General features: G+C 36.9%; 2 protein-coding genes and 1 non-coding gene across 5 annotated transcripts in view; 1 reads left to right on the top strand and 2 right to left on the bottom strand.

The window, feature by feature from the left end:
* LOC131322121 (ubiquitin carboxyl-terminal hydrolase 26) overlaps positions 1–17,090 on the bottom strand; it is a 49,579-nt gene that overhangs the window by 9,928 nt on the left and 22,561 nt on the right. Inside the window, exons 13-15 of one of the 3 annotated variants that reach the window (XR_009198698.1) lie at positions 16,463–16,604; positions 15,671–15,832; positions 13,007–13,341 (exon numbers count right to left, since the gene is read on the bottom strand). Coding sequence is in view for 1 of the 3 variants with exons in the window: in XM_058353284.1 (XP_058209267.1) it covers positions 15,738–15,832; positions 16,463–16,604 (237 nt within the window). In the remaining 2 variants the exon portion in view is untranslated. Of the gene's footprint in view, positions 1–13,006; positions 13,342–15,452; positions 15,833–16,462; positions 16,605–17,090 lie in introns of those variants that run through there. The other 2 variants (XR_009198699.1, XM_058353284.1) reach the window with 2 other exon arrangements.
* On the bottom strand, positions 2,307–3,057 carry LOC131324048 (flowering-promoting factor 1-like protein 1). Its single transcript, XM_058355874.1, has 4 exons — positions 2,767–3,057; positions 2,647–2,652; positions 2,412–2,429; positions 2,307–2,315 (listed from the first exon to the last, which is right to left on the bottom strand). The coding sequence occupies exons 1-4, from the start codon at positions 3,055–3,057 to the stop codon at positions 2,307–2,309; spliced, it is 324 nt and encodes a 107-aa protein (XP_058211857.1).
* Positions 11,137–11,207, top strand: TRNAG-CCC (transfer RNA glycine (anticodon CCC)). The gene has a single exon. It is a non-coding gene; the product is annotated as a tRNA-Gly (tRNA).

Raw genomic sequence — 17,090 nt, 5'->3', positions numbered from 1 at the left:
ATGCGATCCAATCTTCTGTTGGATGGTCATTCCCATCTTTCTTTTGTTTTATGTTGTATCTGATGCTCATTAAGCGTTTTGTTGCTTATTGAGTACTCTCTCGATGTTCCCTTTTCGAACCAATAAAGTTTTCGTTTTGCCGAGCAAAAAAAAAAACCCACTTTTCTCTCTCTTTCTTTCTCTCTCTAGAACTCCATGGATTGGAGTTCGATTTTTCTCCGATTTCTCTCTCTCTGTGGACTGGTGGGGCGTGGAAAATTTTGTGATATACCCTAGGGTCGGATTAATGGGGTATATATAAGAGAACTTTTTTTTATAAAAGTTGATAAAATTGAGTTTTAATGAAATTCTAACTCTTGGCTTGAGGTGGACGAAAATAAGGGTGGAGATACGATCAGGGAGAGGAGGTTGAGACTGAGTAGGAGAGGGAGAGATAGAAGGAATTGTATGCATACATGCAAGTAATTGAAAATAATTAAAATAGGATAATTCCTTTTTGTATTTTTCTTATCAAGAAAAGTAATTAATTTTATTATTAATAACACTAATTAAATGATATTATTAATAATAAAATTTTCGGGTTGTTACAGGGGTATTGTACGAACTAATGTGAGGTTTTATTTATGAAAATCCCTTTATATTAATGTTGAAAATCAAGGGTGTGACATAAAATGGGAAAAAAACAAAAGGTAATAAATTGGAAAGGAAATTGTATATATTATCACAACAGCATGTCAAAATATAACTTAAGGAAATATTCTCTTAATCGGATGGCTACAATCTTAGCTTGAAGGCAATCAATAGCTATAATGTTGCTCATATTTATATGTATAGACAAAAATCGCTCTATTTTATAATATAGATATATATACAGATCTAGAGTCCCTGTAGTGAGGGAAATCGCTTCAATTTGCAGTGCTAGAAAACGGCCACATTTTGTCGACAAGGCAACCCCCCACTTGCACTTGTATCCTCTCGTTTTCTCTTTAATTACAAATATTGTGTGGGGCCTACTTTGGAGCCTCACACAAATAATCAGAGTCGTTTAATAATTTAAAAATGATTTTTTGAGTGATTTGGTAAAAAATCAGCTCAATCAGACAATTGTATGTGCTTGATCCAATCATTTAATTTTTAATTCATAATTTAGGATCTTGAGTACTGAATGAATTTTGAAGAAAAGTTATACAACTATGTGTTCGATGTCTCTTTGATCTAAACTACATGTATTGTAAGGCTTGTTGAGAAAACCGCTTACTAAATTATCGTAAGGCTTGTTGAGAAGAGCGTTTACTAAAAAAATTATCTTCATTAGACATTGATAGATATCAAAACGGATTATAGTTGTAAAATATTTTTTGCATTTTGATACATATCAATGTCTGATCATAATAATTTTTTTGATAAATGCTCTTATCATCAAGTTCTATAATATATGTGGCTCAGATCAATGAGATACCGAACTCATAATTGTTTGACTTTCTTTAAAAATTCATTCGGTATTCAGGATCCTAAATCCTGAATTAAAAATTAAAAGATTGAATCAACCATACACAATTTTCTTATTGGGCCAATTTTTACGAGACCGCTCAAAAAATTATTTTTAAATTATTGAACGACTCCGATTATTTGTGTGAAGCTCCAAAGTAGGTCCACACAACCTTTGTAACTAAGAGAGAAAGAGAGGACAAATGTGCAAATGCGGCCAGCCTGATTTGCTAACAAAACGTTGCCGTTTTCTGCTGCTGCAAATTACAGCGAGTTTCCCTCACTGCAAGGACCCCAAGTCCATATATATACATACATATGCGCCGTATTCACACATAGTAGTAAATGAAATGATCGATGGACACACTTTTTCCTCTTCCACAAAAACTGGATTAGAATATAGGTAGGGCCCACTGATCAAGATAAGCACGTGCCATCTCTACGTTGTTCCTAAGCAAGGCTCATGGTTGGATCCAACTCTGATCACGTGTCTAGCTCCCACCAATTTTAGAGCTAAAGCATCTACATGTTGTCCTATGTGTAAGATATTAAAAGGATGACATGTCCTCACCCCCTCCATTCTCTCACTCCAACTCATCAAATCCCCCACGTGAACACACTGCCACATCATCAAAATAGCCGCGTGTCGTGATGCCTTCGTGTCTCCGGTCATTTTAGTAAATCCTGTATTTTTCTGAGATTAATAAAAATACTTTTTTTTTGCTGTTCAAAAAAAAATCAAGATTGCCACTTCAGCAAATGGACCATCGAAATTTAATTAGCAAAAGTTTAAAAAAAGGGGGGTAAGAGTTATGAAATCAAACACACTAGAAACCCAATTTTCATTAGAAAGTAGAAACAATCACCATGTAGTTTACAGAACATTTGACACCAAACACTCCCTTAACACATCAACTTCCTACCTTTGTCACAAACTTCACCTAAATGAAACTAAAAATCACATCACAAAAAAATGAGAAACAACGAAAACATGACACGACTTTATACATCCAATGGACACATTCCAACTTAAGTCTAAAAACCCCAGATCGTCATATTTAACCAAAAACTGCACCGGATGTGCACGGCATTCGGTGCATGTTTTGGTTAAAAGAAAAAAAGAAAATCGGGGTTTGTAGAATTTTCTCCACCATCTACCGCGAACTGAAATTCAAAGAACAAGTTAAAGAGACCAGAAAAACTGAAAGCTGATAGCTGACAGCGGTAGTGTGTCACCAACCGCGTACCCCCACGGGCCGGGGGCTACGCATCCCTGACTTCGAAGAGGTTTTTGTTTTTGACGACGATATCGTACATGTGCATGGACCTGAACCGGCTGAAGTCCCTAGGGAGAGAGATGAGGTGAACCGTGGAGCGCTTGTGGAACTGGAGGAGGTCCGGGTCGTCGTAGTAGCGCTCCCAGCCGAGCGAGGTGAGCATTCTCTCGAGGTCCGAGTAGCAAGTTATGACTTCGTTTGTAGGGGTGTGGACCAGGACTCTTCTGCGCTGGTTCGAGCTCTGGTCGTCGAGCTTGAGCACGGGTTTATTGATCGTCCAGACGCCGGACATTTTTGGAGAGAGAAGGAGAGGAGAGAGAGGGAGGAGAGGAAGGGAGAGAGAGGAGTGAAAGGTGGTTTGAGAGCTAGGTTGGAGATGGAGTTGAGGGAAGGGATGAGTTGGGGTATATATATGGGGAAAGTTTGGATAAAAATAACAATAGAGTACTGGCTAGCTTTTTGAAATATGCTTTTGCGTCGTTAGTGTGTTTTTTTTTTTTTTTTTTGGCTTTTTGATGAAAACGCTTTTTAAATTCGACTCATTTCGACGAAAAGAATTGAAATATATGAAAAATAGAAATTCAAATTGCAAGAGCTAGCTACACAAAGGCAATAAGTTATAAAAATCACGTTTCTTGATTTATTTTCTTCTCTTTTTTTTTTTGCTAGCGAGTAAAAATTACTTTTATTTTCCTCTTTGTGTAACTTTTTTAAGTTGTGGTCATTTATTTAAAAAAAAAAATTTACTTCCGTCGATTTTCTTTCAAGTTCAGAATTTTCTACATGCTATCAACTTTGTTTTCTTTTTGAAAATGAGGTGCTATCAACTTCTATGCTGCCAAATAATACCGGAGTTTATCCACTTTAACCGGGTCTCCTATTGGTAGACGGTGAAATCAATCAATAAAAAAAAGTGCAAAAATAGGCCGGCCAAACTCAACCTAATGCCAAATGGGTATGCGTAAGTGAAGCTATGGTGGGACCAACTATTGGGCAAGTAAGGATGCATTCGGGTTGGCAAAATAGGTATGAGAAAGCAATAAGTACTTGATCATGATATCGCATGTTCAAACCCCATGGTGGCCAACCATCCCAAATCTTGGGGCCACTAAAGATAATGTCCGATCATTATCTTTGGGAAAAGGATGCATCTGGTTTGGGTGTGGGCTTGATTGGATTGAGGGGAATCCCATTTCCTTTTCCTAGTCTTTAAACCCAACAGCTTTGGGAATTTTTTTTTTTTCTTTAGGGGAATCCTATTTCCTTTTCCTAGTATTTAAACCGAGCGGCGAACTAAGCTTCTCCCACCACATATTGCTGTGGGGTCTATATATTTAGTCTCAGATCCCATAAAAATATGTGGTTGAGGAGAAGCTTAGGACACCACTTTGCGGTGCTCTAAAGACATTAAATAATTTTTCTTTAAACCCAACAGCTTTGGGAATATGTTTTCTCCCCCAAGAAAATCCAAAAATTCCTTTTTCTCTAGGTTGATCTAGACAAAGGGATTAATGGAAATGACTTTTCTCTACAGTGTATTATGCTTGTGTTGTTATCGACAAATCACTGACGCCCATATTCGTGTCCATGGCATCCATCAAAGTCGTTTGGATTTTCTAAGTTTTATTATTCTGTTTCTAGTTTAGGCACATTATTTATGTTTCCTAATTAATCTAGGCTTCCTTGTCATGCGTGTTTCCTTGTTATGCATCTTATAGCCTATATAAAGATGTGTTAAGTTATGGTTTGAAGACAAGCAATAATACATTATTTCTCTTTTCTTCACAGTCATGATGTTGACCCAAATCAACCTCGGGCGCAACATTAAGGTTATTCCGATGCTACTTGGTGGTCATGAGTTCGAGTCACTAAAACAACCTCTCCTTTTACTGGGTAAGACTTTGTACATCCGGCCATAGTTAGATTCTGCAGTATTGAGAGTCTCGTGCATGCATAAGGCACGTACCCCTTTATAATCTTAATTAATAATGGCATTAGTAGTCTCTCAATTTTATGTCCTTATAAAAAGTACATTAGACTCCCTTGTTGTATACTTAGAAATGGAGTAACTGAGAATGTACGTACGTAGCTCTTTTCACTCCGCCGTGAATTTTGAATCTCTAAACGTTGTCTAGTACTTAATTAGGTTGCATAACTACCTAATAATGAGTATATATAGCGACGAGAATATTCAAGTTTGATATTATTCGGCTGTGGTTGCTCGTGGGTCGCGATGAGTTTCTAGATCACACCATTGTGTATACTACGTATACGTATGGACTACAAATATATAGAGCATAGCTCTTTGGTCCCCAGACCAATCGGCAATCGACACGCCAATAATGCATTAATGGTAACCTAACAAGTCCATCATTTTCGGCCCAAATCAACATCACTATAAATGGTACACCCACGTGGAAGGAAAGAGAAACGAGAGGGACAATAAGAGAGGATGAAATATATTGGAATTTATAAAATAAGAAAAAGGGGAAGATGCTCATAAAGGTAGATAATGTAGGCATTATATTTCATTTGTACGTGTGAAAGGGGGCTAAAAAGTGTGGAAAATTCAAAATTCCATGGGTGGAAAATGTGGATTAATCCAATAAAATAAAAGAGGGGGCCGGGGCTAAGGGATTCTCATGAAATTCCGGTTGTTTGGTAATAATGGTCCCTAACAGTGACCAAAAAAAGCTCCTTTTTTGTGCCTAACTCTTTGACTTGTCAGCTTATTTATCTAATATAATAGTAGTATGAGTATTTGTCATGTGTGAGAATTTTCCAAAGAAAACATGTCCACGTGCTGTTCACGCTTGGAGGAATTTTAGGATTGAAGGATGGAAAATGACATTTTGATATGTATCCTATTTGCCCTCACACTCTTGCACTACTGGCATCCTCTGAGTATCACCGTCCTGACTTGTTGATATTCGGCTGGAAGTGTTCTTGCGAGGTAGCCATCGTACCGTAAAGACAGCCTCATTCCTAGCCCCACTATAATTGTTGTTTTGGGCGCAAGGAAGATTCGAACTTGCGAGGCATGCAAGGGTTCACATTTGTTTTTGCTTTGTCGTAGTAGTGGGAGAAAGAGAAATTGCCTTTAGTCCTAGTGGATGGGATGTTAAAAGATTTTCAGGATGAGCAATCCACTTTTCAATACGTTGGACGCAATTTTTGCATCGATTTGAGTTCGCGCCTAATTATTACAAGTAGAATATTGACAACACCGTATGCATTTTCCATGGTACATTTGGTAATTAAAGCGGGATTACAAAATTACAACGTATAAAATTAAGAGCTCCTATACTGAACTGTTCTTATCTCGGAAAAGAAAAATGTTGACCATGGAGCAATCGAAAACACATCAAGGTCTCTGGAAAAGGATCACATCATGGTCTTTTGGAAAAAGGAGTGGCTTTGATTCTTGACACCCAAACAATACTACTCAAAAGGCTTTTTGTATGTATGTCTATTAATGTTGTGCTTTAGGGCATACACCTTGGCTTTGATTCTTGACACCCAAATATACCCAAACAATACTACTCAAAAGGCTTTTTGTATGTATGTCTATTAATGTTGTGCTTTAGGGCATACACCTTCCCCTTTAGTCAGCATTGTGGTCTCACTCTTGTTGTTGATTTTTGCTGCCCCTCCTCGTGACACATGGTCCTAACCCATGCCCCCTATTCCTCTCTTGAAAAAGATTTTGGATTTTTGGACCACTTTGTTTAATTTATCCTCTTCTATCAAGTTCAATATTGGACCACCTTTGGGTTTTTTAAATTAGTTCCCTTGAACCTAACTAATACTAGCTCAATGGCTATTTTTTTCTAGGAGGAATGATTGTTTATGCAATGGTTTCGTGAAGAAAAACTATCTTGTTGGGCTGAAAATAGTATTATGTTACCATAATTTCTTGGTTCTACTATTATTTTTCCTGTTTTGTCTAGGCCAGTATTCATACTTCCTAATTAATCTAAGTTTTCTTATTATGTGTGTTTTCGTATTTTATTTAGGGTTTTGGGTGGTCAAGTTTTGTAGCCTATATAAAGGCATAACAATGTTTAATAATACTACAAGCAAGGAAGCTAGGTACTTGGCAATTCTCTTTTGTTATCAGGGCTTATGAAGTCCTGATTCAATTCGAGTCGTGCTTCTCCTGAGGGTTCTGGGTTCTATATGAACAGGGGTATTATGATAATTGGTGATGTAAATTCTAGCATAAAAATACTTGCTATACGTACGCAGCAGTCGATGTAACTCGTACTCTTTCTTTCATGATAACAAAATTCAACTTGATATTGTTCACAAATCTCGGGGCTTTTTGGTTGAAAGTGTTCTGCTATTATTACCGCATATATTGTTGTGAATGTCCATGAATGATAAAACCCTTACAAAAATAAAAATGTGATCTAGATTATATACAAGGATCAAAAAAAAAAAATCTAGATTATATACAGATATAAACGCAACGGCACTTGCATAACGGAGTTCATTACAAAAACTTGGACAAATCAAATCATCTAATGCAAAATGATAAAAGAACAAGGTAATCGATGTGTTTCACCCCAATGCAGACATTGTGCCTGATGCACATGCATTCTGCTAAAACTTATCTTTATAGCAAAAGAGATAAAATGCTAGCCAAAGACAAAGAGTTGAGTTTTGTTCACCCTCCACTTAAGAGGGTGAACATTACCATCTTTCCTATTGGTTGAAATGGTGCGGATCCCACCACAAAGTGACGTCATTCTTACCAAAAAGTATATTGTACGGGTGGAATCTACACCATTTTAACCAATAAGAAGGAAGAAAATGTTCACCCTCTTTTAAAAAGGGTGAACAAAATTGCACTCAAAGACAAAAGACAATAAATACTCGGACGGTCAGATGGATTTCAACTAAATATGAACACACTAATGAACTTCTAAAATTACAGATTTAACAAGTCATCACGAGTTGCACCGTCAAAATTGTTGAAACATATATCATTGGAAGCAACATCATCTCTACAACAACTCGATCTGTAGACAAAATATTCGTCCAAAGACCTTCTAGCTACTCTCAAAAAATTTAGAGACATAACTCTCATAAATCAGACGACATGTCCTTAATCTGAAGAAACAGAAGAAAGCAGATACTAAAGTGTAAAAGAAGCAGTTTTATAATTCCATGGCCTTCGCCCTCTCGCTGCCAAACAAGGGTAATCAAACCCTAGGTGGGAGAGGAAGGGAGAAATATTTGTGACAACTACGGTTTGAAGAGATACAAATACTTGATGTACCTAATCGTAAGCACGTATATATTTATGCATCATCATTCTAGTAACGATTCTATTTTTAGAATTCAAATTCTAGAAGAAATCATAAGATTTTTTTTCTTCCTTTAAGTTTCTTCCAAACCTCTCCCAGAATATTGATTACCCACGAAAGAATATAATCATATATGACATAGACAATGAGGTAGCATCAGAAAATACAGCCCCTCCAACGGCTTTCCGCCACGTCAGCGGCAGCGATTCTCAATATCCAATACCAATATCCCTTGTCTTGCCACATCAGTACTTTCTTCACGCTTATTCTTTTCTTCATGTAAAAGTTGAATATGGAATAACATTTTTTTGAGCTTTTAATCCGACAAATTAAGGAGGAATTGTACATGAATGGGGTCCACAAAAATGGTAAATTCTCTCTAACTTTTATTCTACTATACACGTGGCCATGTGATCATCCCTTAGAAAAGCCAAATTCTAAATCCTCCAATTTTGTACAAACAAGATACTCCAATTTTGCGGTCTTTTATGAAAGCATATGTCTTTCTTTTCATATAAACCTCAACATCTTCATGCAAAAAGCAAGCAACGATCCGTCGTAGTCAAGATTTGGCTCTTAACCCATCTGGTTGCACTTCTTGAGTTCCGATAAGAAGGTCTCGGAGTTCAAACCTATAGAGAGACGTCTAATCCCCTTTGGTTGTTAACTCATTAGTTTCTCGAGAATTTATATTTATTCATCTTTTACTACGTACTGTCTTACTGACTATAGCGTTCAAGACTTCGTTCTGACTGTTACCCAATTAGACGTGACGTGTCCTGCTGTGATTGGAAGGTTTCGCAAGCTAAGTTCACTAACCATTACGTTTAAGGTGTTCAAATTTTACCAGCTAAAAAATAATGTTTATCCAAAGTTGTTAGGAGTGAATAATACTATTCAAGGGCATTAGGCAAATGATTCTCCACAATACTCTAGATAATATAGCATCACTATGTCAAAAGTTTAGAATCCTAGTCTTAAATTACTAGAAGGCTTTAACTCTGTATTTTTGTTGGGATATCAAATGGAATCTCTAACAAAGTAAAGCTTTCGAATAACCCGAGCAAGAGACTGTCGCAGCCGTTAATCGACTTGCCTCGGCAGACAATGATAGATCCAAGTGAGTGCATATGGGGGCCAAGGCTCCCGCGTTGTTTCGGGGTTTTTTTTTCTTCAAATTTCAGTATTAATATTAGTTGTTTTTTTTTTTTTTGCTTGTTAAGAATACCTAGATATTGTATTTTGTATTGAGTGTTATTTAGACATTTAAATACTTTAAGAACGTGTTCGTTTTAGGTTCCACAATCCAATTTATCTTATTTCGCTTTCTATCGCTCTCCACTCATCATTCAAAAAACCTCCCTCAAAACTTAAACCAAACAAACTATTAAATTCTCGAAACTTGAAATTTCAAAATCTTATTGTTCATAGTTCGGCCCCCGCGTTTATAAAATTCCGGTTCCATCCTTGTCGGCAGGGCTTTCCATCCCATGCAAGGTCGCAGGCTCTCAATTTTTCTCGATAGCGATTGAGCCTTGGGGCCACCTCACCACCCGCAAACAGGTGGAAAGAACTTTACGTGGGAGAGGCTGGAGGGACACTCTTCCATCACCGGGGGAAAAAAAAGTACGCTTTCGAACAATCCTCATTAATCTTAATATAAGATGAGTATCTTCTATATATTAAATTAGACTATGGTCCATATCGATCTAATCGAAAGAATTTATTCTCCATTTAGATAGTTAACTATTACAAAATAAACCCCCATTGGGTATGCTAAAAGTTGTGAATCTATTTTATAAGAAATCAATTTGAATTATTTCTACTAAAAGCCAATAGGGAAATGTGTTTGGCAATCTATGATTAGGTTTATGCCCCTTTACTTTGCTCTAAATGAAAGTTAAGGACCAATTACATCGAATTTGTGAGAATAAAGCCCCCTAAACATTTTGAATGAAGCATCGATTCCATTCAACAAAAAATCAAAGTAGGAGAATTTTTCATGATAACGGCACATAACTCATCGACAGCGACGGGATCATTAAATTGCACTACCATCGACCGGGAAGATAAGATTTGTTATTCGTAAAGTATACGTAAAACAACGATGAATGTACGTACATCCCTCCTTATACACGGAATATGATCCCACTTTTGTCGTTGTCTTTTCGACGACTAACGAATGCTTATAATCTCTCTGATTCATAGGCAATGAAGCATGTGTACATTTATAGACCTAGGCATGCATGGCGATGTGATACAGGTAAGTGAATGTACACCAAAAAAATCTTTTAAAATAAAAATAGTAGGGTTCTGATAGTGTTAGAGTACATTCATAAAAAGATAGAAATTCTAATTTAAAAAAAGAGTCACCTAATTTTACCTGTAACAATTGAAAAATCAATTGAAGCAATTTGCGAAATAACTTGACCGGTTAAGGATCCAAAATATTAACTAATCCCTCCACATTCCAATTCATTTGTTCATATTTATTAACATTAAATATTAGTTTGGACAATTTATTGAATTATTTTCGTAGGAGTTGGTGATTTACTACTATCAAAAGTTTTTTTTTTTTTGGGCTAAATAATATTGGTGAAACCTCAAGTAAAATTTTTTTTTTTGGCCAAAAGTTTTGATAACAAAGAGAGAACGTCAAAGGGCTTATTCTTCCTTGGACAAGGGGAGAATAGCCAACCAGACGAATAGGTTCCGACGAGGAAAGACCTACACCCCAAGCTCCTTGCAAAGGCCACCGAGGTACAATATCTCGCACAAAACTCACACCACCAACACCAAATAAAGAAAAACACACTACACCCAAAAGGGTTAGAAAGACCCCCGAAGAGAAGAAACACCCGCAAGCGGAACATCACGGCAAAAAACTAGAAAGTAAAAAGGAAACCATCGGGGGTGCTGAACCAAACAACCTTGACTTCGGACTCAGCAACCCGACCCTGTTCTCAAGTAATTGAAGAGCGTGAGATGTTATTATTACTCCAACTAACTACGTTTAGAATTAATATAATTAATATTTTGCAGGATCGACGGAGCAGCGTGCGCATCTAGTGTAGTGGTATCATAGTACCTTCCCACGGTACTGACCGGGGTTCGATTCCCCGGATGCGCAATTGATGTTTTGAACATGTTTTGCCTCAGGGCCTCTCGAAGCCAGCCCAGCCCCTTTGTCTAAAGGCCTGGGAGCCCTAATTTTTGACTTTTTGCATTTTACTTGGGGGCTTTTTGGTTTTTTGATTATGGTCAAAGTGGGTTTTGAATGGGATATAGAATGTTTGGAAAATATGTGCAGAATGCATTTTACAACAAGAGTAGTTTTTGGGTAAATATATGGATAATACATTCTACGGGTCTTTTTATTAACGAAAAATGGGAAAATTGAAAAAATAAGAAGTCAAAAAGCTCATCTTCCCATACTTTGGCCTTTTGCTCTCTAAACACCAAAATGGATAACCCAGAGAATGGGTTTTGAAATGGGGAACCCAGACACTTGAAATGTGAAAAACAGAAAATGAAAAGGCAAAAAGTTAGTAACCAAACACCCCTTTAAATTTGAGAGGAGATAAGAAAAACGTAGTAAAAGGGGATACATGGTAGAATGAAAGATTATTATAGAGGAACGATGAGTTATACAGTGTTTTGTTCGGGTATTTTTTAAGTAGGGAGATACCCGAACAAATACGATTCGGATTGGGTAGGGGTGGGCAAATTTACTCCCTCGGAGGAGACATTATATCTCCTCCAAGGGATTAAAACACAACTATCCACCTAGATTTCCATATCCGGAGCTTTGCTATATCTTGCCATATTTGTCCCCTAACAAAGAGGCCCTAAGGCTCGAGACGACAGGTATGCATAGGATTGCGCTGAAGAATCGATCAGAATTACTCCATGCATCCGCTACTTACGTTTACGTTTCCATTTTCAAATGCCTATTTTTGTTGTAGAAAACACAAAACTAGTTGTAAACAAGAAGTTGAAATACCAGAAAGCCTTCTCGGGAAGAGCAATTTATACCTGTCGAAAGTGTCTTCTAATTTGTTTGCAAAGTGAGTTCGCGAACCCAGTTTCCCAGCACCGCTCAGATATTCCCGCAAAGAATTAGCCCAAAAATGAAAATGGTATCAGGACGACAATGGTTTTGATTAGTAACTTGTCATTGTATTTCCGAAAACATAAACAAAAACGATACCAAACCAACCGCAGGGACCAGACCCTAGACCAAAACCAAAACGTAAGTTTATGAGCTGCATGTGTCGCGAACAGAAAAATAATTGGGAATTTCTCATGGCACAGTTTCGGTTTTCGAGAGGCAAAAGGCCTGGTCGAATGCTGCAGTACTTCAAGGTTCAACTATAGTTTCAAATACTCAAGCACCAGAGGCAAAGGGACGAAATTAGGCTCCAAAATCACACGATACCAGTTATTCAACTTTCTGTAGTGTGTAGCCTTGGAGATCAAAATCAAGTAACCACATAGCTAGAATATGCTATTGCATTCGATAACATCTGTTTCCCAAATTCACAAAAAAGTCATTATAGACAACTAATATCTGAAGATATGATACCATTTCCAAAACCAACAATGGATGGTACGGAGCTTGTTGAAACATATGAGAAGAGTTCAGTCCTCATTTTGATATCGGTGATACGGTCATATATCAGTCGATAACGGAGATTATCCGCCAAGACGAAGGGAGTATCTTACAATTTGGTGGGGCATATTACTATTAATTTTAAGTTTCACCATTAGCTCACCAATCGTGTATCCAGAACTTCCTCATTCACTGGGATACCATGTGCTATTTAGGCTCCGCCTTCACTTCCACCACATGAAATGGTTTCACAAAAACGACGAGAGCCAAGAAGAAGGAACAAAAGCTCGTCCTTATGAGCACCAAAGAGCACTCAATTTCTAGACACACAACTTGCGCATTTGAAGACACGAGCTTGATACATAATACACAGGTTGGCTGTCCAAGATGTTGTCGGATGTTGCACCTAAGTTTTGGTTCTTACACAGCATATTGGAGGAGCTAAAATGCCAATATGTTTTATAAATTCCAAAACCATGGGCAGAGAGAGAGAGAGAGTGATACACAAGAGACTAATATTTCCGGATCAATAAAAATCATGTTGCCTTCAATGACAGATCACTTTAACGCAGTTAACTCTCCAGTCGGCAAGAAATTGCTAGAGCATCACTGCCAGGGCAATTTTTAGGCGAACTAGTCTTGAAGTAGCAGTCTGCAACAAAAAACACACACTTAAGCAGCGTGGTGTATGGTGTGCTAAAGAACCCCCACTTCAGCAAAGCAGCTAATTTTCTGAGCCAAATTTAGCATAGGAAATAGCATGAGCGACACTGTTAAAACAGCAATGTTGAACAGAACCATCTCACTTCCAAGCACATCTCAAAGTAGTAGTTCAGTTGTCACACGACCAGGAATTTTTTATGCACTATTAGAATATTTAATTTTACCAAGCAGTTGTTGGTTTTTGTCAAAAAAAAATTTAACAAATGTAGGGATTCTAGGGATTCCTAGAAGCTAAAAGATGACCTAAAATCTAATTCCAGAGTAGCTAAGTTTGGGGAGCTTTTTGGGTCAGATTTTAGATTCTAAGTAATTTGAAAGCTGGTTTTTAGCTTTTTGCAACAAGCACTGTCAGTTTTTGCTACAGCTTTATCAGAATTTCACAGCTATGGAAAACAAGTTTATCCACTTCTACTACATCTAGAATCGATAGTCTCAAGCGACGTCTAAAACTATAATCTAGAACATGTTTCCACTTCCATCGCAAACACTCCTCACCACGTTGGACTTAGAATGCCCCCAAATGCCTGTTGCAACACTCAACTATAATTAATAGAGTCTACAAAGCAAAGGGGAGATAGCTAAAAGCTCTAAAGGTTCTAGGCAAGGCTCTTGGGGTATCAGCCACATAACAATCGCAGTTGCATGTACCGTTATCGACAATAACAAGCGATTCATAACAAGAATCGGATGTTGCAACCATGAATTTTTTCCAAATACTAGAACGTCATAAAACTCATTAATAAGCATGTTTTGACCTTATTTATCATGATTTGAAGGTTTGCATATCCTTTGTACTCTCACTATATCCATAATATACGTGTTAGGGTATCAAAATGCTAAACACTTTTCACTAGCTCTCTAACAACCAAAATCATTGGGAAGAACAACCACTTGCAAATATATCAATTTATATATCAATTTGCTTCGAGTTTGATATCTTTCGACATAACGAAAACAAGAAAACAGCCATAGAGTCATGGAAGGCCGTAGGTAGCAATCTCGACTGAATGGTCATAAAATGAAATCTAATCCTACCACGGTTGTGGAGGTTGGGAACACGAAAATAACAACACTGGGTTCAGATTGTTTGTAATAGTTGCATCTCATGTTTCCACTGTGTAATCTATGATCCAATTTTATGTGACATCTAATGTTGTGCGTGTCTAAAACAAATTAGAAGACGAACCCATTAGAGCATCCGTAGCGGAATAATCAAAACCAAAAGGTTGTTAAAGTTAGCAACTTTTGCTCAAAAAAGTGCTCACATTAGAATAACCAAACTTAGCAACCTCGTAACAACTCATCAAATTTTGACCTTTAGATAAGCAAAACTAGCAACATTTTGCCAATAACAAAAAATCTTCTCTCTCTCTCTCTCTCTCTCTCTCTCTCTCTCTCTCTCTCTCAACAATGTTTCTAAGAAAAATATTTTAAAAAAACAGTTTTATTGTTTTTCAAAAACTGTTTTTTCTTCCAAAAAAAATTTCCAAAAAACTGTTTTTTTTTTTCAAAAACGGTTAATTTTAAAAACAAACAATCTATACACAAAAACTGTTTTTTTTTTCAAAAATTGTTTTGATTTTAAAACTTTTTTTCCGAAAACTGTTTTTTTTTTTTTTTTTAAGTTTTCATTCCTATTTCTAACCACCTGCTTTTATTAGTTTGAAAACTATATTAAAACAATTATTTTCTATGTACACAATTTTTAGATTTTTATAGTTTGAAAAGGTGATGTAGTAAGTTTTGGCTATTCAATTTTGATTATGCCATTTTAGACCCTGTACATTACTAACCTTAGCAACCCCTTGAATGGATAACCAAAAGATAATGTGGCAACTTTGGTTATCCACTTTTGGTTAGGCCACTACGGATGCTCTTAGTCCGTGGTTGTTGTACCCTTTCGTTAGAACTACTCTTCAAGCAGACATCAAATAATTAAGGTTCATGTGTTCGTCATAAACACTCTCTCTACGAATTACTACCAATTAGTGTTTAGACTTCTTGTATTCTCAACCATTTTCCCAGTGTATGGGAACAATCTTTTCTATTTGTCAGCAAAAAGGACACCAAGATGCAGACTTAAGCTCTAAATTTTAGGCGCAAACTTGGACTACTTAATTTTGTGGCTTCAAGACATTCCAACAACTTGGCAGAATTGGCCAGGGTGGCTACATTACATTAACATAGAGAACAAGCACCTGCTATGCCTCAAGATAACAGAAATGAAAATAGTTTGGCAAAGAGTAAAAGCATCTCACCTCCCAACAGAAATATCATAGAAGCGTGAACCATTATGGAAGACTCCTATTAGCGGTATCATGCACCCTATACAACCTGGGATGAGATATTTGAAGTCAAAAGTGTTCCACGAAACCCTTCCTCTGCCTGTTGGACCCCCATCTTTTGGTCAGAAAGTTCATCTGCGGAAACTTATCATTAGGCAACTTACAAATTATCAATCGGCATAATGACACAAAAGGTTCTTTCAAAACAAAAACCAAATATTTCAGAATTGCATGTGTTCGGGGGTTTTTTTCCGCTTGTGCTATCGAACAGCTTTCTTGGTTCCATGTTCCAAAATCAGACATAATTCAAGTAATGAACCAATGACGAGCCACAGGAATTGTCACAATTTACAGCTTTGACATTCTAAAACATATAACAAGAGTTGGCTTCCATGTTGATCTAGATGCAGGAAACTTCTCTTTGAGATTATTCAGAATTGTGTGGTCATTTGACATTTCAAACCAAAAACAACCTCTTTATATGTAAATTCCTTGGGTACGAGACAGTTCTCCAATTGCACTGAAGTCCTCCCTCTGTCCCATTATATGACTTATGGTTAACCATGTCTAAGTTGTTTCTCTGTATTTCTAGACATGAATATCAAAAGGGTTATGGGTTCATAGTAATTAAACTTTTCGAAAGTCAAAACAAAAAACTTAAAAACTCAGACTCCCCGAAATGTTAGGGAGACATGAAAATAGAACAGGTGGAGTAGTAATGGAAAGCATCATCCAAAATGGTCTTTTTATTTCCATACTAATTACCCGCAATATCACGATTCTCATGGATCTCTGAATCCGTAACCCACACAGTATCTCCAGGGAATATATCCATGTCAGCCAAAGTAGCAGATTCCCCATCAATTGTCCTGGAACCCTTATGAAGTATTTGGTTTTCCTTAACCACCTGCAGATACAAAGAAAGTTAGGGGGAAAAACAACAACAAATACAATGAACACCACAAAACATGAATATTGATGAATTGAGCTTTTACTTTTTTCCTTTTGACATTTTCTCCTCTCTAAGAAGATAACAGGACATGGAATTTCTTATCATACGTTTTCTTTACTTTGCTTCATTTTTCTTGGCGACCAAACACAACATTAGGCACGCAAATCAAAATCTGGGGTAAACACCAAGTAAACAAATTGAAAACAAAAAACTGAGAAAGGAAATTTCTGCATTGACATTGATACTTTTAGCTTTGTTGATTTGAGATACTTTCTAAAATTCATTGCTTTTAAACTGTTGTTTTTATGGCTTTTAAACCATACACTTTCTATAATTCATTGCATGGTGCTTATTATGAAGAAGTAGTCTATGCTATTCTCTCTATTTTTCTACCTTAGTTGTGCCTCACTTTGATAAGGCTTGCGCCTCGTCTTGCACCTA

The sequence above is a fragment of the Rhododendron vialii genome, chromosome 4a (assembly GCF_030253575.1).
Source record: "Rhododendron vialii isolate Sample 1 chromosome 4a, ASM3025357v1".
Lineage (NCBI taxonomy): Eukaryota > Viridiplantae > Streptophyta > Magnoliopsida > Ericales > Ericaceae > Rhododendron > Rhododendron vialii.
Note: the sequence above shows the minus strand (reverse complement) of the source record. Positions and strands in the feature narration are given on the sequence as shown.

Bases quoted from the DNA above. Each gene is read 5' to 3' on its own strand.
- LOC131324048 (XM_058355874.1), bottom strand. From the start codon at position 3,057: ATGTCCGGCGTCTGGACGATCAATAAACCCGTGCTCAAGCTCGACGAC.